Source organism: Callorhinus ursinus, unplaced genomic scaffold, assembly GCF_003265705.2.
Source record: "Callorhinus ursinus isolate GAN/ISIS: 27379988/994484 unplaced genomic scaffold, GSC_fseal_2.0 scaffold12, whole genome shotgun sequence".
Lineage (NCBI taxonomy): Eukaryota > Metazoa > Chordata > Mammalia > Carnivora > Otariidae > Callorhinus > Callorhinus ursinus.
The window spans coordinates 37276892-37295538 of NW_027397074.1; the positions used below are offsets into that span (position 1 = coordinate 37276892).

The 18647-nt window shown below is 37.0% G+C and overlaps 1 protein-coding gene across 5 annotated transcripts in view; it reads left to right on the forward strand.

Moving 5' to 3' along the window:
• ABCB5 (ATP binding cassette subfamily B member 5) overlaps nt 1–18003 on the forward strand; it is a 118270-nt gene extending 100267 nt beyond the window's left edge. For 4 of the 5 annotated variants that reach the window (XM_025873293.2, XM_073898574.1, XM_073898575.1 and 1 more), the window contains 5 exons: nt 3496–3652; nt 6379–6576; nt 10262–10468; nt 15508–15654; nt 17126–18003. In XM_025873293.2, the coding sequence (XP_025729078.1) occupies nt 3496–3652; nt 6379–6576; nt 10262–10468; nt 15508–15654; nt 17126–17323 (907 nt within the window). In that variant the 3' untranslated portion in view covers nt 17324–18003. The remainder of the gene's footprint in view (nt 1–3495; nt 3653–6378; nt 6577–10261; nt 10469–15507; nt 15655–17125) is intronic. The other variant, XM_073898576.1, reaches the window with a different exon arrangement.
• Nucleotides 18004–18647: the final 644 nt, after the last annotated feature.

An 18647-nucleotide genomic window follows, 5' to 3' on the forward strand; every position in this document is an offset into this window, starting at 1 on the left:
ACACTTTATATTATAAATGTATTTAATTCTCACAACAATGCTGTAAAATGTAGATAGTCCTATTATCTCCTGTTTGCCAATAAGGAAACAGGAGCACAGAACATGCCCCAAGTTCACACAGGTAGTAAATAAACAGTGGAGTTTGGATATAGTCTTAGTGGTCTGGCTTCAGAGCCTAGGCTTTAACCCCCCAGTATACTTACTCTTAGAGTAAGTCACCAAAGGTTTACAAACTGGGTATGGAAGCAAGATTAAGGGGAGACAAATAGATTTGAACCAATAAACTATCCAGGGTATTCCTATTTGGATCAGCTGCGTTAAAATTAGGATTATTCGTTTCTGTGTTTTGTGTTGTTCCTAGACAAAGAATCTTTGTAAAATTCCAATTTGATTTTAGCAGCAGTGATAGGCAAGGGGATTTTTCCCCCATTGCTTGGACATGCTTGAAAGAATCACTGTAGTGAGGATGCAATGATAATGGCCCCATGAGCCCATGGGGAACCCATAAAACTAGGGAAAAAGAAGCCCAGCACCTGAAAATCCTTTCTAAGACCTCTTACTGCTCAATATTCTCCCTCAACCCTGGCCAACCCACAAAGTTGAAGTACTGTTTGTTGTGCAATAAATAGCTTTTGAATAAAGTTGAATCACAATTTAGTTCATTCTAGCTAATTGGGCCAGAGTCAGCTAGGGCACATTCTGTAGCAGACCAGCATTGGCCTATGTTTATACAGAACCCACCTGGGAAAAAACATATAAAAGATTAATGTCCTGACTCAACCCCCAGATAGTTCCTTCACCACAAAATTAGGCTCCTTAGTATAATCCTCATTAACATCAACCCCCATCTGGACTTACCTTCCCTTCAATACATAACACAATAAAGACAGCATTGGGGCTTTTAGTTGATACTCTCCCTTCTTTACTGAAACTTTTCTTCCTCTAATGTGCATCCTTCAGGTCATTTATCTCTCACAGATACAAGTTCTAAATGGAAGGCCCTTCTCCCCTTCTCAGTAAACTTCTGTTTTAAGAGAAGGACATTTTAACAGGGGCATCTGGGTGGCTCAGTCAGGTGAGCATCCAAATCCTGATTTCGGCTCAGGTCATGATCTCAGGGTCGTGGGATCGAGGTCTGAGTTGGGCTCCATGCTGAGCACAGAGTTGGCTTGGGATTCTCTCTCTCCTCTCTCCCTGCTTGCTCTCTCTCGCTCTCTCTGAAATAAATAAAATCTTTTTTTTTTTTTAAAGAGGGACCTAACAAAGACATTGACCTCTGTATATTTATCCTTAATGCTTAAACTGAATTTTGTTGTGGGAATTTTAGGACAGGTAGGTATTTTGGCATGTCTGAAATCAGAGGAGGAAGGATGTTCTCTGTTGTTCTGAGAAGCCTCTATCCCTGTGGGACTAGAATCCAGGTCTCCTGACTCATAATCCAATGATCTTCCTATCTCACCTGCTGACTTTTGGATCAGACTGAGGCTTAAGTCTGATTCAGTCAGATTTTTCCCTTGCATTAAAACAACAACAACAACAACAACAACAACAAAAAACTCTGATGTGTTACCTAAACTCAGTAATCACTTCTGATATTTATAACTGGATATTGAGTATTTTGAATGTCATTTTGAGCTTTAAACAATTTCCATATACATTAGTACTAAAAATGCCTTGACATCACAGAACTAATGGCTACAATAAGCGTCAGACATCCAAGTAAAGTGGTTTTTATATTTTATATTGTGCTTGACCTTTGAAAAGACAACAAGAGGGCGCCTGGGTGGCTCAGTTGGTTAGGCGGCTGCCTTCGGATCAGGTCATGATCCTGGAGTCCCGGGATCGAGTTCCACGTCAGGCTCGCTGCTCGGCAGGGAGTCTGCTTCTCCCTCTGACCCTCTTCCCTCTCGTGCTATCTCTCATTCTCTCTCTCAAATAAATAAATGAAATCTTTAAAAAAAAAAAAAGACAACAGGATTCAGGATCTGAGGTTTAGGTCATTGAAGAGATTGCATCAACATCCACCCATTGGTAGGTTCCATCTCCAGAGAAATTCACAAGGAGACCAGAACATGTTTACCTTGCTGTGATCCAGCACGGCAAATAAGAAACTGGGTTCTGTGATCTTTTTACTTGCCAGGGGAGAGGGGTAGGGGGATGGGCAAAATAGGTAAAGGGAACTATGAGATACAAACTTCCAGTTATAAAATAAGTAAGCCACAAGGATATAAAGTACAACACTGGAAATATAGTCAATAATATTACAGTAACTTTATATGGTGACAGATGTAACTAGACTTACTGTGGTGATCATTTTATAATATATAAAAAATGTTGAATCACTATGCTGTACCCCTAAAACTAATGTAATATTGTATGTCAATTATAGTTCAATGATAAATAAACAAATATTGCCACTGGAACTTGTACAGTCTTAGCTGAATTATACTTTCAGTTCTGCTATGGATTATACATTTTTTTATTCTATTAAAATGTTTCCATGACTAAAATGAAAATGAGAGAAAAATATTTGACCATGGCCACATGATATGCCACATATCTGTGAATATCTGCATGCTTTCAGACATCATTTGCATACTTACTATTTTATAATTAAAACATGTTTTGAAACAGATCATAATCTGTATAGCAAACCTAAAAGATCTAAGCTCTTCTTCCAGGCTTGCTAAGGTATGTTTTAGTCAGATTTTTTGAGGACCTTAACAAAGTACAATCTCCACGCTTTGCTCTCTTTAAGGCATGTAGCACTTCAGGCAGATAACAAATCATCTGGCATCAACTGTCTGTTCTAACTACATTATATGCAAAAAAAGAAGGAAAAATATCCCTTCATATCTCCTGTGTAAATTCAGATCTCACTACTAGAGACTCATTCTTCCCATTGTCAGTTGAATTCTCTGTCAAGTCTCCAAGCGAGTGAGCCTTATATCAAGGTGGCTAAGAAGTTTTATATTCACTAGTTTAGTGCCTTTGATCTTTGTCTCTAATTGGAAGAGAAACTTTTAAGATTACCTGAGCTCCAAAGGTTATTTTGGTATACAACGCTAGGGATGATCACTGTGTGGTAGAAAATTACAAAAGAGATATCACTGGAGCACCTGTGTTGGTTAAGTGTCTGACTCTTGGTTTTGGCTCTGGTCATGATGTCAGGGTCATGGGATCGAGCCCCATGTCAGACTCCGTACTCACTGGGGAATCTGCTTGAGATTTCTCTCCCTCGCTCTCTCCCTCTGCCCTTCCCCCTACTTGTGCACTCTCTCTCTCTCTCTCTTTCTGTCTCCCTCTCTCTCTTTCTAAAATAAATAAATTTACTAAAAACAAACAAAAAAGATACCATTGTTGGGGCTTCAACATTAGTGGTGTTTCTTTATTTATATTCCTGTGCCTGCTTTTTCAGGGTTCTATTTTTTTACTTTTTTAGAGTTCTATTGTTTGAAAATGGACCTAAGATTCAAATGCTTTATCTTTTGATAGAGTTTTTACTGCAATTGCTTATGGAGCTATGGCCATTGGAGAAACACTTGTTTTGGCACCTGAATATTCGAGAGCCAAATCTGGGGCTGCACATCTGTTTGCTTTGCTGGAAAAGAAACCAACTATAGACAGCTATAGTCAAGAAGGGAAAAAACCAGTAAGCACAAATATGATTTTAAATGTCCACATTATTAATTATACACATGAATGCTTTCTATATAGAGACTTAAATGAAGGTATTATTTGATAACTTTGCAAAAGATAGTGCTATAAAGAATTAAAAACTTGTATAAAATAACTGTTATGGCTACAGAGAAAGGGGATCTTGTCTTAAGCAAATTTTCACCTCTACTACTAAAACATATACATATTTTATCTTAAAAAATATACTTCTAGCTTATTTGCCTGACGCCTTGAGAATGTTCTTGAACAAAGAATTGATTTATATATTTAATTTTATTTAGACAGCTGAAGCTTTGGCTGGATGTATTGGATGAAGTCTTGGATGAAGATTTGCATTAGAGTTAATTCATTTTTTTCTCTGATAATTCATACAAAGTGAATAATGCCTGCTGTTTCGATACCATATTTTATGGGAAAATATATCTGCAATAAGAAGAGGGAAAAAAAGGAACTATATTTATTAAATTCACAATACACAGACACACGTTTAACCACAAACTCTAAAAGACCATGAATATTAAAAGAGAAATAATAGTGAGATTGTATAATTTCAAAACAAGCCTCTTAATAGTATCTTATACATTAAATATATATTCAATTTTAAGACTTATCAAGACAGTTTAAATTTAAAAGTAAGAATAGCCATTAGGTATATATTTAGAAGAAATTTTACATTAAAATTGTTTCCCCATATAATTAAAATTATATCCCCCAAAATTATCATTTCTTTCTTTTGACAACAGAGTATCATTATCAAACATTTTTTGATGCTCTTGTCCTCCACCTACCCCTGCCTGCTGCCTGTATGCTGGGTTCAGAATATGCTGAGCATGACTATTAAACCAGACTATTTCAAATGAAATTGAATGAGGGCAAGCAAACATGAAGTTCAAAAGAATCCATTTGAACAGTAGATTTATATGTATGATAGCTTAAAATTGTATATTATCCCTAAAGCTGCCTAATTATTAAAAGGAATGCCAGCCCTTAGTTACAGAAATAAAAAGATCTTGAAATTCTCAAAATAAAATGCTCAATGATGCATCATAGTCAAAATAAGATTTCATATTTGTCTTTTAGAAAGTAAAGGATATAGAAAACTTTTCTTTAATCTTACGATTTAGATGTATAATAACATTGCTACTCATTTCTCTCAGAACATTACAGTAAAGGGATTGAGTATCTCATAGATAAATGTCTTCATAGAACTACATTACATGGCATGGAATATGGAAATGTTTCTTATAAAGACTATAAAATTAATTTATTTAATATACAAATACTTCTAAATATCACTCCCTGTGCTTTTAAAAATTAAAATCTGGGAAAGCAAAACTGGCAAATGTTGATAATTATTGCAGCTGGGAGATAGTCCATTACATTTTTCTCTCTCTGCTTTTGTAGATGTTTGAAATTTTCCATAATAAAATGTTTAAAATAGGGTTGCCTGGGTGGCTCAGTCAGTTAAGTGTCTGCCTTTGGCTCAGGTCGTGATCTTGATGTCCTGGAATTGAGCCCCAAGTCAGTCTCCCTGCTCAGTGGGGAGTCTCCTTCTCCCTCTGCCCCTCCCCCTGCTCGAGCTCGCTCTTTCTCTTTCAAAAAAATAAGTAATCTTGTAAAAAAATGTTTAAAATAGTAAGAATAAATTTTAAAATGTATTAAAGTCTAGTAGTGTAAAATCTCTCTATGCCTTTTCCAAAGGCACAGAGCGTACACAAAAATAATGCACTCTTCATTATTCTGTAGTTTCTGGGTTGATTTTGTTAAACATTTTTGCATAAATAATATTCATTTCAGGGAAAAGCAGAAAGCACTGAATAAGCTAAAAATAAGCTACTACAGCACTTAACATTTTGGCATATATCCTAACATTTCTTTCTTTTGACAACAGAGTATCATTATCAAACATTTTTTGATGCTCTTGTCCTCCACCTACCCCTGCCTGCTGCCTATATGCTGGGTTCAGAATATGCTGAGCATGACTATTAAACCAGACTATTTCAAATGAAATTGAATGAGGGCAAGCAAACATGAAGTTCAAAAGAATCCAAAATCTTAGAACCAAATATGTAAAGGGAAAGTTAATAATTTAGTGATAGGTCTGGACTTTTGTAAACATCCCTGGTATATATTAAGTATTGGTTTACAAATTATCAAAAGAGATTGAAGCATAGAGAGAAAAATAAACTTTTAGGCATCACTGCCAAATAATGATCAATTGAAAACAAAGATAAGCCCAAATTCAAAGCATAATATATATTAACTGTAAGACATGGTCCAACTTAGAAAAATAACATTTATACATATAGTTTATGAGGACCCCAGCTATTCCGAATTAAGCAATAAAGGTCTATAAAAGACAAACTAAATTTTTAAAGATATATACAATTATTCAGAACATTTGGTCAAACAGCTAGTCTGCAGATTAGACTATGTCTAGGTAGTGAAACCAAAGGAAACAAGTGCTTTTTAGGAAGTTGGTGAAGTCCAGTGATGGAGACAAGAAGTACAGATGTAAAAATCTAAACAAAAGTGACAGAAATGATCATGCAGTCAACAGCTCTATAGAGAGGAATACTGTTTAAAATAAAATGGTTGTGGAAATACGCATAATTTTCAGGAAACACTCAGCCAATGTGCTATAATGTGTTACAATCTTTTTAAGTTATCATTCTAAACCCTGCCAACTTTCTTTCGCAGGATACATGTGAAGGGAATATAGAGTTTCGAGAGGTCTCTTTTTTCTATCCATGTCGCCAGGATGTTCTCATCCTTTGTGGCTTATCCCTCAGTATTGAGAAAGGGAAGACAGTAGCATTTGTTGGGAGCAGTGGCTGTGGAAAAAGCACTTCTATCCAACTTCTGCAGAGATTTTATGATCCTGTGCAAGGACAAGTGGTAAGACTGATTTTAAGTACTGCTTATCTAGGGTTTAGTGGTGCTATTCTTAAACATTCCCTTGGGCTTAATCATCCTTACCGGTTTGAATAGGGCAAACACTGCAGTACTTTAAAAAAAAAAAAAAAAAAAAAACTCTCTCCCTTAACTAAGCGGACAAGCAAACCAATAACAAAAATGATGGATAGGGCTTTGAGGCTAAATACAAAATACAAAGACTCAAAGATTCTTCAGTCATGATGGTGACAGAAATTTTGATCTTAAATTGAAGACAACACAAACAAATGGAAAGATATGCCATGCTCATCAATTGGAAGAACAAATATTGTTAAAATGTCTGTACTACCCAAAACAATCTATGGATTTAATGCAATGTCTATCAAAATACCAACAGCATTTTCCACAAAGCTGTTAAAACAATCCTAAAATTTGTATGGAACCACAAAAGACCCCAAATAGCCCAAACAATCTTTAAAAAAAAAAGAAGAGCAAAGCTGGAGGCATCACAATTCCAGACCTCAAGTTATATTACAAAGTTGTAGTAATCAAAACAGTATGGTACTGGCACAAAAACAGACGCATAGATCAATGGAACATAATACAGAGTCCAGAAATAAAGCCACACCTTTGACAAAAGAATATAGAATAGGGAAAAGACAGTCTCTTCAATAAATGTGCTAGGAAAACTGGACAGTTACATGCAAAAGGATGAAACTGGACCACTTTCTAACATACATAAAACAACTCAAAGTAGATTACCTGCATGTGAGACCTAAAACTACAACAGTCCTAGAAGAGAACAGAGGCAGTAATTTCTCTGACATTGGCTATAGCCAACATTTTTGTAAATATATCATCTAAGGCAAGGGAAATGAAAGCAAAAATAAACTCTTGGGACTACATCAAAATAAGCTTTTGCACAGTGAAGGAAAACAACAAAATAAAAAGGCAGCCTACTGAATGGGAGAAGATATTTGCAAATAATATCTCCAGTAAAGGGTTAATGTCCAAAATATATAAAGAACTTCTACAACTCGATACCAAAAAGAAAAAAAAAATCCAATTTAAAAATGGGCAGAGGACCTGAAGAGATATTTTTCCAAAGACATACAGATAGCCAACAACACATTAAAAAGGTGGTCAACATCACTAGTCATCAGGGAAATGTAAATTAAAACCACAATGAGATATCACCTTATACCTGTCAGAATGACTAGAATCAAAAAGATAAAAAATAACATGTTGGCAAGAATGTGGAGGAAAATGAACCCTCATGCACTGTTGGTAGGGATGTAAATTGATATAGCCACTGTGGAAAAGAATATGAAGGTCCCCCAAAAAATTATAAATAGAAATACCATATGATCCAATAATTCCACTACTGGATATTTACCCAAAGAAAATGAAAACACTAATTTGAAAAGATATGTGCACCACTGTGTTTATTGCAGCATTATTTATAATACCAAGATATGGAAGCAAACTAAGTGTCCATTGATAGACAAATGGATAAGGAAGACGTGATAATATATATATATATATATATATATATATATGCAATGGAATATAACTCAGCCATAAAAAAAGATGAGATCTTGCTATTTGTGACAACATGGATGGACCTAGAGTGTATTATGTTAAGTGAAGTAAGTCAGACTGAGAAAGACAAATACCATATGATTTCACTCATATGTGAAATCTAAAAAACAAAACAAATGAATAAACAAATAAACTAGCAGAATTAGACCTATAAACACAGAGGAACAAACAGATAGTAGCCAGAGGGAAGGAGGGGGATGGGTAGAATGGATGAAGCGGGGTATGTGGGAGATAGAGGCTTCCAGTTATGGAATGAATAAGTCACAAGAATAAAGGGCACAACGTAGGAAATATGGCCGGTAATACTGTACTAGCCTTGAATGGTGACAGATGGTAGCTACACTTGTGGTGAGCACGGCATAATGTATAGAGAAGTGGAATCACTATATTGCACACCTGAAACTAATGTGACATTGGGTGTCAACTAGACTCAAATTTTTTTAAAAATTTAAAAAAAATTAAGTCTACAAATGAGAAATTTTAAGAAAAAAAGAAATTTGATCTTACAAGATACGGAATTCTTGTAGAGGAGGGTTCCGATATCTGTATCTAGGCTCTTTCTTTATCCTCTTGGTTTAAGACAGAGATCAATGTCCTCTGCCGCCCTGATTCAGGCTTCCTACTACTCCCACTGGCCTTCTCCGCCCACCAACTCTCAAACTTTTAAGCATGGTTAGGGCTTACCTAAATCAGCTCCGTTAAGTCCTGCATCCTGATCTCAGAAAAGATGCAGCCTCTTTCTCCTTAGAATCCCAGTGACTTTTTCTCACCTGGCACCTTTCTTACTCTTCCTTACATTCAGGTTTTCAATATCCTCTCCCCCCAACCAGCACCATATCACATACACACACACACACGCCATCCTGTTCTGCCTCCACCTCCCCACAAAAAATCCTAAGCCCCTGAAAGTCAAAGACTGTCATATTCATCCTCATTCTCCTGCAGTTTACAGGGTGTTTTTTTTTCCCCCCATCACAGATTCTCAATGACTATTTGCAAAACAAAATGGTCCAGAATGGCTCCCTGTTACCAGTGGTAACACTGAGTTAACACTTAGTCCAAAATTAGGTAACAATCATCTATTTGCACATAACATAGCACATCCCTCCTTTAAACCTTCCAATGATTTCCTACCACAGTTAGAATAAAACAGAGTCCATTCCATCAATCATGGTCCTTCATGATCTGGTTCCTGCCTCTCTCTCCAAACTCCCCACCTTAGATACTGTGTGTTGTCTCACTGGCTTCTTTGTGTTCTTTAAACTCACTTAATGGCCTTCATTCTTGCTGTTTCCCTGATTGGAATTTTCTCGCTCTAACCTCTTTGCTGATTCCTTATCATTCAAGTCTCAATCTAAATGCTACTTCCTTAGGTAGGGTTTCTTAGATTACTCTGTAGAAAATAACACATTCACCAACCTGCTTCCCACTTCCTCCCCACATCCTCAGTCACTCTCAATCCCATTATCCTGTTTTCATAACACTTTCTTTTTTGAGTTGCTTATTTGTTAGTGTGTTTATTGCCTGCCTGTCTCCACTAGAATATAAGCTGCAGGAGGGCAAGAGCTTTGTCTTGCTTACCACTATTTCCCTGATAGCTGAAGAGTCCCCATCAGCTAGTAGGTATCCTCATCAAATGCCAGTTGAATGTTGTTATATGTTCATGTGAATAAGCATGGTTGTGTACAAAGTGACATACCTCTATATGTGGACTATTATATCAGTCTACACCTTCTGTCTCTGGGCTTTAATAAAGTGGGGTCCTATTACAGTAGAGGTTGTTCATTTTCCATCTGACTTCAGCACAAAGCACCAGGCTTTACTCTAGACTTTACTCCAGGCAAGTCTCTAGACTATGTGGCTGTTCGTAGAAATGTCAAGTAAGTTTAGGAGTTGGCATTTTAGTCAGTTACACTCTGCTTCTGTACAGTACGATTTACGATCCATCCTTGGATAGCATTTTACTGTGAGGTAGCTTGAATTCCTACCCTTCTTGTTATAATTTGTATATGTTTGAATATAGTGAACTGTAACATGATACAGTTATTGGATCTTCACATACCATTCTCCATTTTGCTTTTGGCAGCTCTTTGATGGTGTGGATGCAAAGGAATTGAATGTACAATGGCTCCGTTCCCAAATAGCAACTGTTTCTCAAGAGCCTGTACTCTTCAACTGTAGCATTGCTGACAACATTGCCTATGGTGATAACAGCCGAGTTGTGCCATTAGATGAAATAAAAGAAGTAGCAAATGCAGCAAATATTCATTCTTTTATTGAGGGTCTCCCTGAGGTAAGAAAAATATCTGAAATCTTGAATTACAAAGCTGCCACGTAAGCCTAAGTGCTTTTATGTGCTACTTGAATTATACAATTTATTTATTGCTAGCATCTAATATAAAGTTATATGTAAAAAGCAAAGATTGAGATGTTTCTGGGACTAGTTTTTCCAAAACCAAACTGTATTCGCTGAATATTAATTGATTTGATTGATTTGATTCTTTACCTTTTATCCATATACACTCTACTCATGTCTACACCACCATCATCCCCCCACCCCTGGACCACTCCAGTAGCATCTTAGTCTATCTTCCTGCTGCCGGTCTGCCCCATTGTAATTCTTCTTCCTCACGCTAACTAGGGGGATCTTTTAAAAACATAAATTAGATTCTGTCCCTTCCTGTTTAAAACTTCCTAATGGCATCCCTTTGCACTTAGAATAATGTTCAAATTTCTTATGTGGCTGGCAAAGCTTTCTGTGATCTGGTCCTGCTTGCCTCTCCAGTTCCTTCCTTACCATATGCTCATTCTCCTCCAGCCACACTGTCCTCTTTTCTGTCTCATGAACACACCAAGTTTTTCCCTACCTCAGGACATTTACACTTGCTGTAAATGTTTCTTCAGCCAGCACCGCCCTTCTTCTGGCTCTTTGCAGAGCCAGCTCCTTAACTTTCGAGCTCCTTGAAATATCATCTTTGCCAAGACCCTCCATGGCCACCTTACTTAGAAGAGTCCCCACCACTCCTGTCACCTACCACATATTCATAACATTTGACTTTTAAATTGTTTGTTATCTTTCATTATTTTTGTTGTCCTATTTCCCAGATTTACCCAAAACTACATTTTGCAGAGACTCAGTGTGCTTTTTTCAATAAACTTTGGAAACCAAGATGATGTTATTTCCTAAAAGAAAGAATGACTTGTTTCTCAGCGTTTTTAACTTTAGTTTACCTTCATATCACCATTACCGAAAAAAAAATATGTAGAACCATAAAGAAATCTGGTGCCAAAATATCATTTTGGAATAGGACATCGGACATCACATCTAGCAGCAATGTAAATGATCATTTGTTGTAGTGAGGAAAAGAGAGGGAGTTGGGAGATGATTTAGGAGCTATTTCCAATGTTATGAGTGCCTGAATTAGTAATTATAAAGTGAAATAAAACAAGGAAAAGGATTTAAAAGATATTGGAAAAGTGGAATTACCAAGACGTGGCTCAGGAATGTCTGTGAAAAGTGAGCAAGAAAGTGCATGATACACTGGACAGCCTGCTGGAATAAAAGCACACAGAGTGTGTGATGAGCTTACAAAGAAAGGAATGACAAATTCTTTAGGAGCTCAGAGAAAATCACACAGAAGATGTTGTTTTAAACCAGATTTTGAAGAATGAGTAGGAGTTCCCCAGGCAGAGAGGAGACAAATCCATACTTAGAAGACAGAATAAGCTCACATGGAAACATATACATGTGAAAGAGTTTCAGGTGTTTGGAAGGAAATAAATTTAAAATCCTGAGCATAAGGCATAAATTGGGGAATTGAGAAGAGGCCAAAACATGACCAGAGACTAAATGTGAAGTTTCTGATATATTAGGCTAAGAAGTTTGGACTCTGTCTTATTGGAAATAGGAAACCACTAGACAGTTTTAGGCAAAGAAATAATGTGATCAAATTTTAAAGCAAAAAATTGCTGCTGAAATTCAGCCTCTTGTTTGCTCATCCAGGAGGCACTGTGGCCTTTGTGGTAATGGCAGAGATTGGCATTAAAAGGACATGCCCTGGTGCTTTACAACATTCTGGATGAGAGCAATGCAGGTCCACATTTTCTGTTCTCCAGTTCCAATTTCCAAAAGCTGTTAAACTCCATCCCTTACACACAAATTTTGTATGTTTGGTGCAAACTTATTTTGTGGCCAAAATGTTGTGAAGCCATATATAGTCTTTATTAATCCTACTTAGAATGAATAATCAAATATTTCTGTACAAATATTCATATGTTTGATTACCACTTGCTTCCCCAGAACTTCTGGGGGTGTTATTATATATCACATACTAAATATATATTATAGTATATACAATTTGTGGTATATTTTCTTCTAAAGTCAAACAAAAAAGGGGCACTTGGCTGGCTCAGTTGGTAGAGCATGTGACTCTTGATCTCAGGGTTGTGAGTTCAAGCCCCACACTGGGTATAGAGATTACAAAATAAATAACGTCAAACAGGTTGTTTTTTTTTTTTTTTTTTTTTTTTTGAGAGAGAGAGAGCGGAAGGGAGGGGCAGAGCAGGAGAGAGAATCTTAAGCACAGAGCCCAACAAGGGGCTCGATCTCACAACCCTGAGATCATAACCTGAGCCGAAATCAAGAGTCAGAAGCTTAACTAAGTGAGCCATACAGGCGCCCCCCAAAAAAGAATTCTTAAGCAGATATAGACCTAAGCGTTTCTGGTAAGGGATTGTGGACCTGACTGGCAACTCAAACTCAGAGGGTGAATAGCAAGGCATCAATTTGGAGAATGCTAAGGGTAACATCTATACTATATACCATGGAGATGACCTGCAGACATCCAGAAATACCTGCCTAGGAGGGGAGTTGAAGCAACACCACCTTGGTCTTGAGGATCCTCTGAGAAATTTACCAGGTATAGATGCAGCTCTCAGTCAGGATACATCATGGCTCCTTGAATAAGACTTCAACCACTGAAACTACCCTAAATTTCTCTCCAGGGTTTGCAGGGATTCTCTAGAATACAGTTGGTTTAGGATTAGATTTTCTGATGTTCTCTCCAGAACCCAATTGGCTTTTAGCCCCAGGTTCATATTGAGGAGTCATTATTCCTTAAGCATGTCATAAACAGGTTGCATATTTCAGGACACTCACCATCCATCCCAGTGTTTGCCAGAAAATTGATATAGATTTTCAGTTTAAACAGCAGAATGAGGGGCGCCTGGGTGGCTCAATTGGTTAAGCATTGGCTCAGGTCATGATCTCAGGGGACTGGGATGGAGCCCTCCTGAGTTGAGTCAGACTCCCTGCTCAGCGGGGAGCCTGCTTCTCCCTCTCCCTCTACTTCTGCTACTGCAGACTTCTGCTGCTACTTCCTCTGCTTGTGCGCTCTCTCTCTTTCTCATAAAAATAAATAAAATATTTAAACAGGAAAATGAAACTCTGTAGTTCTTTTTTTTAAAGCTTTTATTCATTTATTTATTTGAAAGAGGGCACATGAGCATGAGCAGGGGGAGGGGCAGAGGGAGAAGCAGGCTGTCCACTGAGCAGGGAGCCCAATGCTGGGCTGGATCCCAAGACTCCAGGATCATGACCCAAGCTGAAGGCAGACGCTTAACTGACTGAGCCACCCAGGTGCCCCTGTGATTCTTCATTAAAAAATGAAAACCTTCACTCTAAGTATCTGCAAATGTTTTTAGGTTGGTATTGAGACAATGTGTACATTGACATTTATAATCTGTTCTGCTTAATGATGGACAAAAACATCTGAATTTAATCTTCATCCAATTCATTCTTGATGCTAAGATCTTCCTGCAATCCAGAGAAGGCCAAGAAATGCAAAGTGATTTCTAAGCTAGTATTGTTATCTTCTTCAGCTACACTAGAACAACCCATGTACAATTTAAGCTAGACTGGCAGGAAGAGCTATAAACCATTATCATTTCCACCCAATCCTCTCTCAGTTTTTGGTTTAGGGTTGGATTCTCTAATTTGGACGGGAACTTTGTGGTGTGTGGAAATGAATGACATAGTTTTATCTGATTATCCTGCCCCGTGATTCCAAATTTAATAAAATGTATTTTAGAAGGAAGGGGCCCAGTGTGCTGGCAGTCCTAGATAAAAGCACAGAGGAGATAAAAGTCTGTTTTTTTTGGAGAGCATTCACTTCAGAGAAGACACTTTTACTGGTCTTTAGTAACTCAGACACCATTGTTTTATATAAAGCAAACAACTGTGCATTTTAAATTGAAAAATGAACTCTGAGGTGAAGTAGACACATTTATCATAAGGCTGTGTGACAGGCTCTCTCGATACCCACTCCGCCCAAATGGTACCCCTTGAAGGCAGTCAGATGTGGAGGGAAAGGCAATTAATTCAAGCTTCTCTAAGTCACTAAGACAAACAGCATATTAATCACATGCTGCATCTTCTCTATGATGCTGCTACAGGATCCACCTTTACAAGGTTGTATACTTAGACTTGCTTTCCCAGTGGAATCAATCCATCCACACATTCTTGTCTAGATATCAATAGTATATATTTGTTAGACAATTGTCAAGGGGTACTAGAAAGCAGTGTGAAACCTTGGAGGGAAGTAGAGTCAATGGGACAATCTAGAAGGCAAGTGGGAGCCTGCTTGTACCAACTGAACTGACTGGTCATGATTTAGCAGACTACAACAGCTTCAGGATACTCCTCCAGCAGTTTCTTTATTCTTCTGTGGAGGAAAACACTGGAGAAAAGGTCACTAGTAAGTAGGAGGGCCACGGAAACATTGGGAGTGCTAAATGTCACTATTATGGCCTGAAAAGATGAACGGACTGTCTACAGACACCAACCTAATTTACTGCTAGGAAGATACCTGCGGGACGGAGAACAGGATCCCAGTCCCTGGAGAGATGTGCCCCTAGAGTCTGGTGAGAGCCAGAGTGAAGAAACCCAATGATTTCCTTGTTTTTATATACTTTAAATCATTTTGACCTGAAAATAGAAGGTAATAGAATTTAATGCAAAAAGATTTGTGTTTACTGGGAATATTCGCCAGTAATTTTTTTCTTATGCTTTAATTCAAACAATCCCTTTGTAGAAGCCTAATGGCAAAGGTCTGCTGTTTGTTGATCTGTGTAGATATGTAAATGAGATGGTAGTGTTTACTGCTGGTTTAGCGTTTATTTGCAACAGAGCTCAAGAATAGATTTCAGCACTTGTTGGGACACAAATTTTCAAGAGTAGCAAAATTTGAAATATTTAGATGGTTCTCGCCCACAGTTGCCATGCTAATTTAAATAACCAAGCCTTGCTTTCTTAATTGCATGTTCCTGTAATAGAAATACAACACACAAGTTGGACTCAAAGGAACACTGCTTTCTGGAGGCCAGAAACAAAGACTAGCTATCGCAAGGGCTCTTCTCCGGAAACCAAAAATTTTACTGTTGGATGAGGCCACTTCAGCCCTTGATAATGAGAATGAAAAGGTAACTTTCTCTTATTTCATCTCAGAATATTATATCAAATAAAAGAGTGGAGTATTGTGGAAGAAATCAAGGTCAGTTTGGGGCAAGAAAGACCTGGAGAGAATTGTAATCATAGGGTCACAAAGTTCTAATTAAGGTTTTGGCCTTTAAAAAAAAAAAGATAGAGACTGGTGGGTAGGTGGGAGGGAGTTTGGGACACAGGGCATCTTATGTTCTAGAAATGTTTTCTCACTTGATTTATCAGAAAGGCCCAATTCTTGAAATGTTTCTCCAGTCAAGGAAAAAGCCCAAGAAAAATAACTTTCCTATTTATCATTATGTTTATGATACCAAACAAATTAATAAGGCAATCTGCATGCATAAAAGAGTAATCTACACTGCAGTGTCAGAGCCTGCTAGTTACTCCATCTTCTATAGACAGTTAGCTCTGTTTGAGAAGAAAACAAGGGAAAAAAGAGACTGACAATAGACCTACACTGCAGGCTCCTTCAGATGTTTAATTTTGCTATGTCCTTGTGCTCTAATGGTTTCTTGCACACAGTAGGCACTTATTTGTTAAATGAACATTGGTAATTTACCAAGTGCCCGTTATATGCTATTATCTCAATCCTCACAACTTGATGAATTAGTTTGTTTTATTAGCCATGTGCGTTTTATAGGTTAGCATACTAAGGCTTAGAAAAGTTAAGTAACTTCCCTGAATTTTAATAGAGGGTGTCTGATCTTAGAGCTTATGTGATTAAACATCACACAATTGCTATTTGTAAATGATTATCATTCTTGACTTCTAAGGAGACAGTGTGTTAATGAAAGAAAAAACATGATTTTTTGAATCAAACATACCTGAGCTGTAATCCTGGATTCATCAATTACTAGCGGTATGACCTTGGTCAAGTGACCTGGACTTTTCGAATCTCAGTTTATTCATCACAAAAAAAAAATATCCCCTACCTTATGGGGTTATTGCAGGGACTTAAATTAGATATCCATCATTGGGATGAATATTTTATATATTCAACAAATATTGGTTTTCAGCCTCCACTCTCATTTCTCCTGTACCTTATAACCCATCATAGCTGAGACTTTAGCCAGAATAATTTTATAGCTAAATTCTACCAAAATAAATAAATAAATACTATGAGAAGAAATGAAGTAAGTAAATTAGACATTCTACTTAGGTGTGGAAATACTACTTTCTGACTCTTCAGTTTGGAACCACCTAGTTACATACAGACAACCACCTCATTTTTATTATCACAAAAGCTTTTCTATTTAGAAGTCTAAATGTGTCTATAATTACTTTTTCTAGATTTCTATTGAGTATGGTGAGTATTTCACAAAGCAGGGCAGTTGCTTTTGGGGATAAGCAAATACACAAAGAATGTTACTAGATTACCTTTACCAATTTGATTTGGGTAAGTTTATTAGCATCTAAGTCAAGCTAGCAATCACAGGTCCTTTTCTCTTCCAGGTGGTTCAGTATGCCCTCAATAAGGCCAGAAAGGGGAGGACTTGCCTAGTGGTTGCTCACAGACTCTCCACAATACAGAATGCAGATCTGATAGTGGTCCTGCACAATGGGAAAATAAAGGAACAGGGAACTCATCAAGAACTCCTGAGAAATCGAGATATATATTTTAAATTAGTAAATGCACAGTCAGTGCAGTGATGCTGTTGGAGTTAGCACATATTTTATCTTTGTGTAATGCAAAGAAAGTACTTAGTAATTATTTGGCATGCTTTGATCTCTTTTGTTACATGTATCAATATCTAGAATCACGCTATTCAAGTACAGACATGTTCTATGTACACAACATCTTCTCTTCAGATTTTTTAAAGGAAACAAAATTTGCTAAACTCATGTGAGATAATGCCTGCTTCTCTCCTTTGTAAAAATGTTCTGACCCATGTGTTTGTAAAGCAGTTTCCTACAAAATGAATCTGTTTTCCTGTCAACTTCGGCTATAAAATTGGGAATATATTCCAAGAGAGAAAAATTATCCAACTAACTAAATTGAAAGATTTTAGTAAAGAGAGAGATGTAATTGAAGCTGAATGATTTTACCTTGGAGCTTCCAGCATTTTGTGACACATATTAAAGCACTTTGAGCAAGTCCTATTCTTCAGACCATAGGACTTTCTCATAATCTCTCTCTTAATATTTCTTTTAATGAATATCCAGTGCTTCCCAAAATTCAGTTATATCCCTTTATTAGGGGGATAGGGAGGATTACAATGTAAAATTTCTGTCACAATTACATAGTTATCTTCCAATTTACCAGTAAGTGAAATGCCTCACATGATCCATCTGGAAGATTTCATTATTCCAAGCTTTAGGTTTTGCAGAATTACAGGCATATTTGTGTATGAACACTTACTTACTTAAAATAAGAGTTAGTTTTATTATTGGGCGCCTGGGTGGCTCAGTTGGTTAAGCGACTGCCTTCGGCTCAGGTCATGATCCTGGAGTCCCGGGATCGAGTCCCGCATCGGGCTCCCTGCTCAGTGGGGAGTCTGCTTCTCCCTCTGACCCTCTTCGCTCTCGTGCTATCTCTCATTCTCTCCCTCTCAAATAAATAAATAAAATCTTTAAAAAAAAAAAAAAGAGTTAGTTTTATTATTGGTGAAAATTTTAAAAAGCCATCTTCTATTATTCAATCAAGTAATTTGTTTAAATTTTACATGTACTTTATTTTATGTAATATATTATCTACAAGTTCAGTGTAAATAATATTGGTAAACTGAGTCATATTTTCCACTTACTTAAATATGTAATTTCATCTAGTGATATTATCTCTATTTTTAATTGTATCTTTTTCCACTTACAGTGACACAGCCAGCTTCTCTATAAAGTATACTCGGCCAATAATCAGAAATATTGTGAAAAAAAACTAAAACCATTTGTGCATATGCCACTTTTTTTAAATGGAAAATAAAAATAGGAGTGGGGGTTGAGAACGGATTTATTGTTTAGAAGCATTAACACTGAAAGC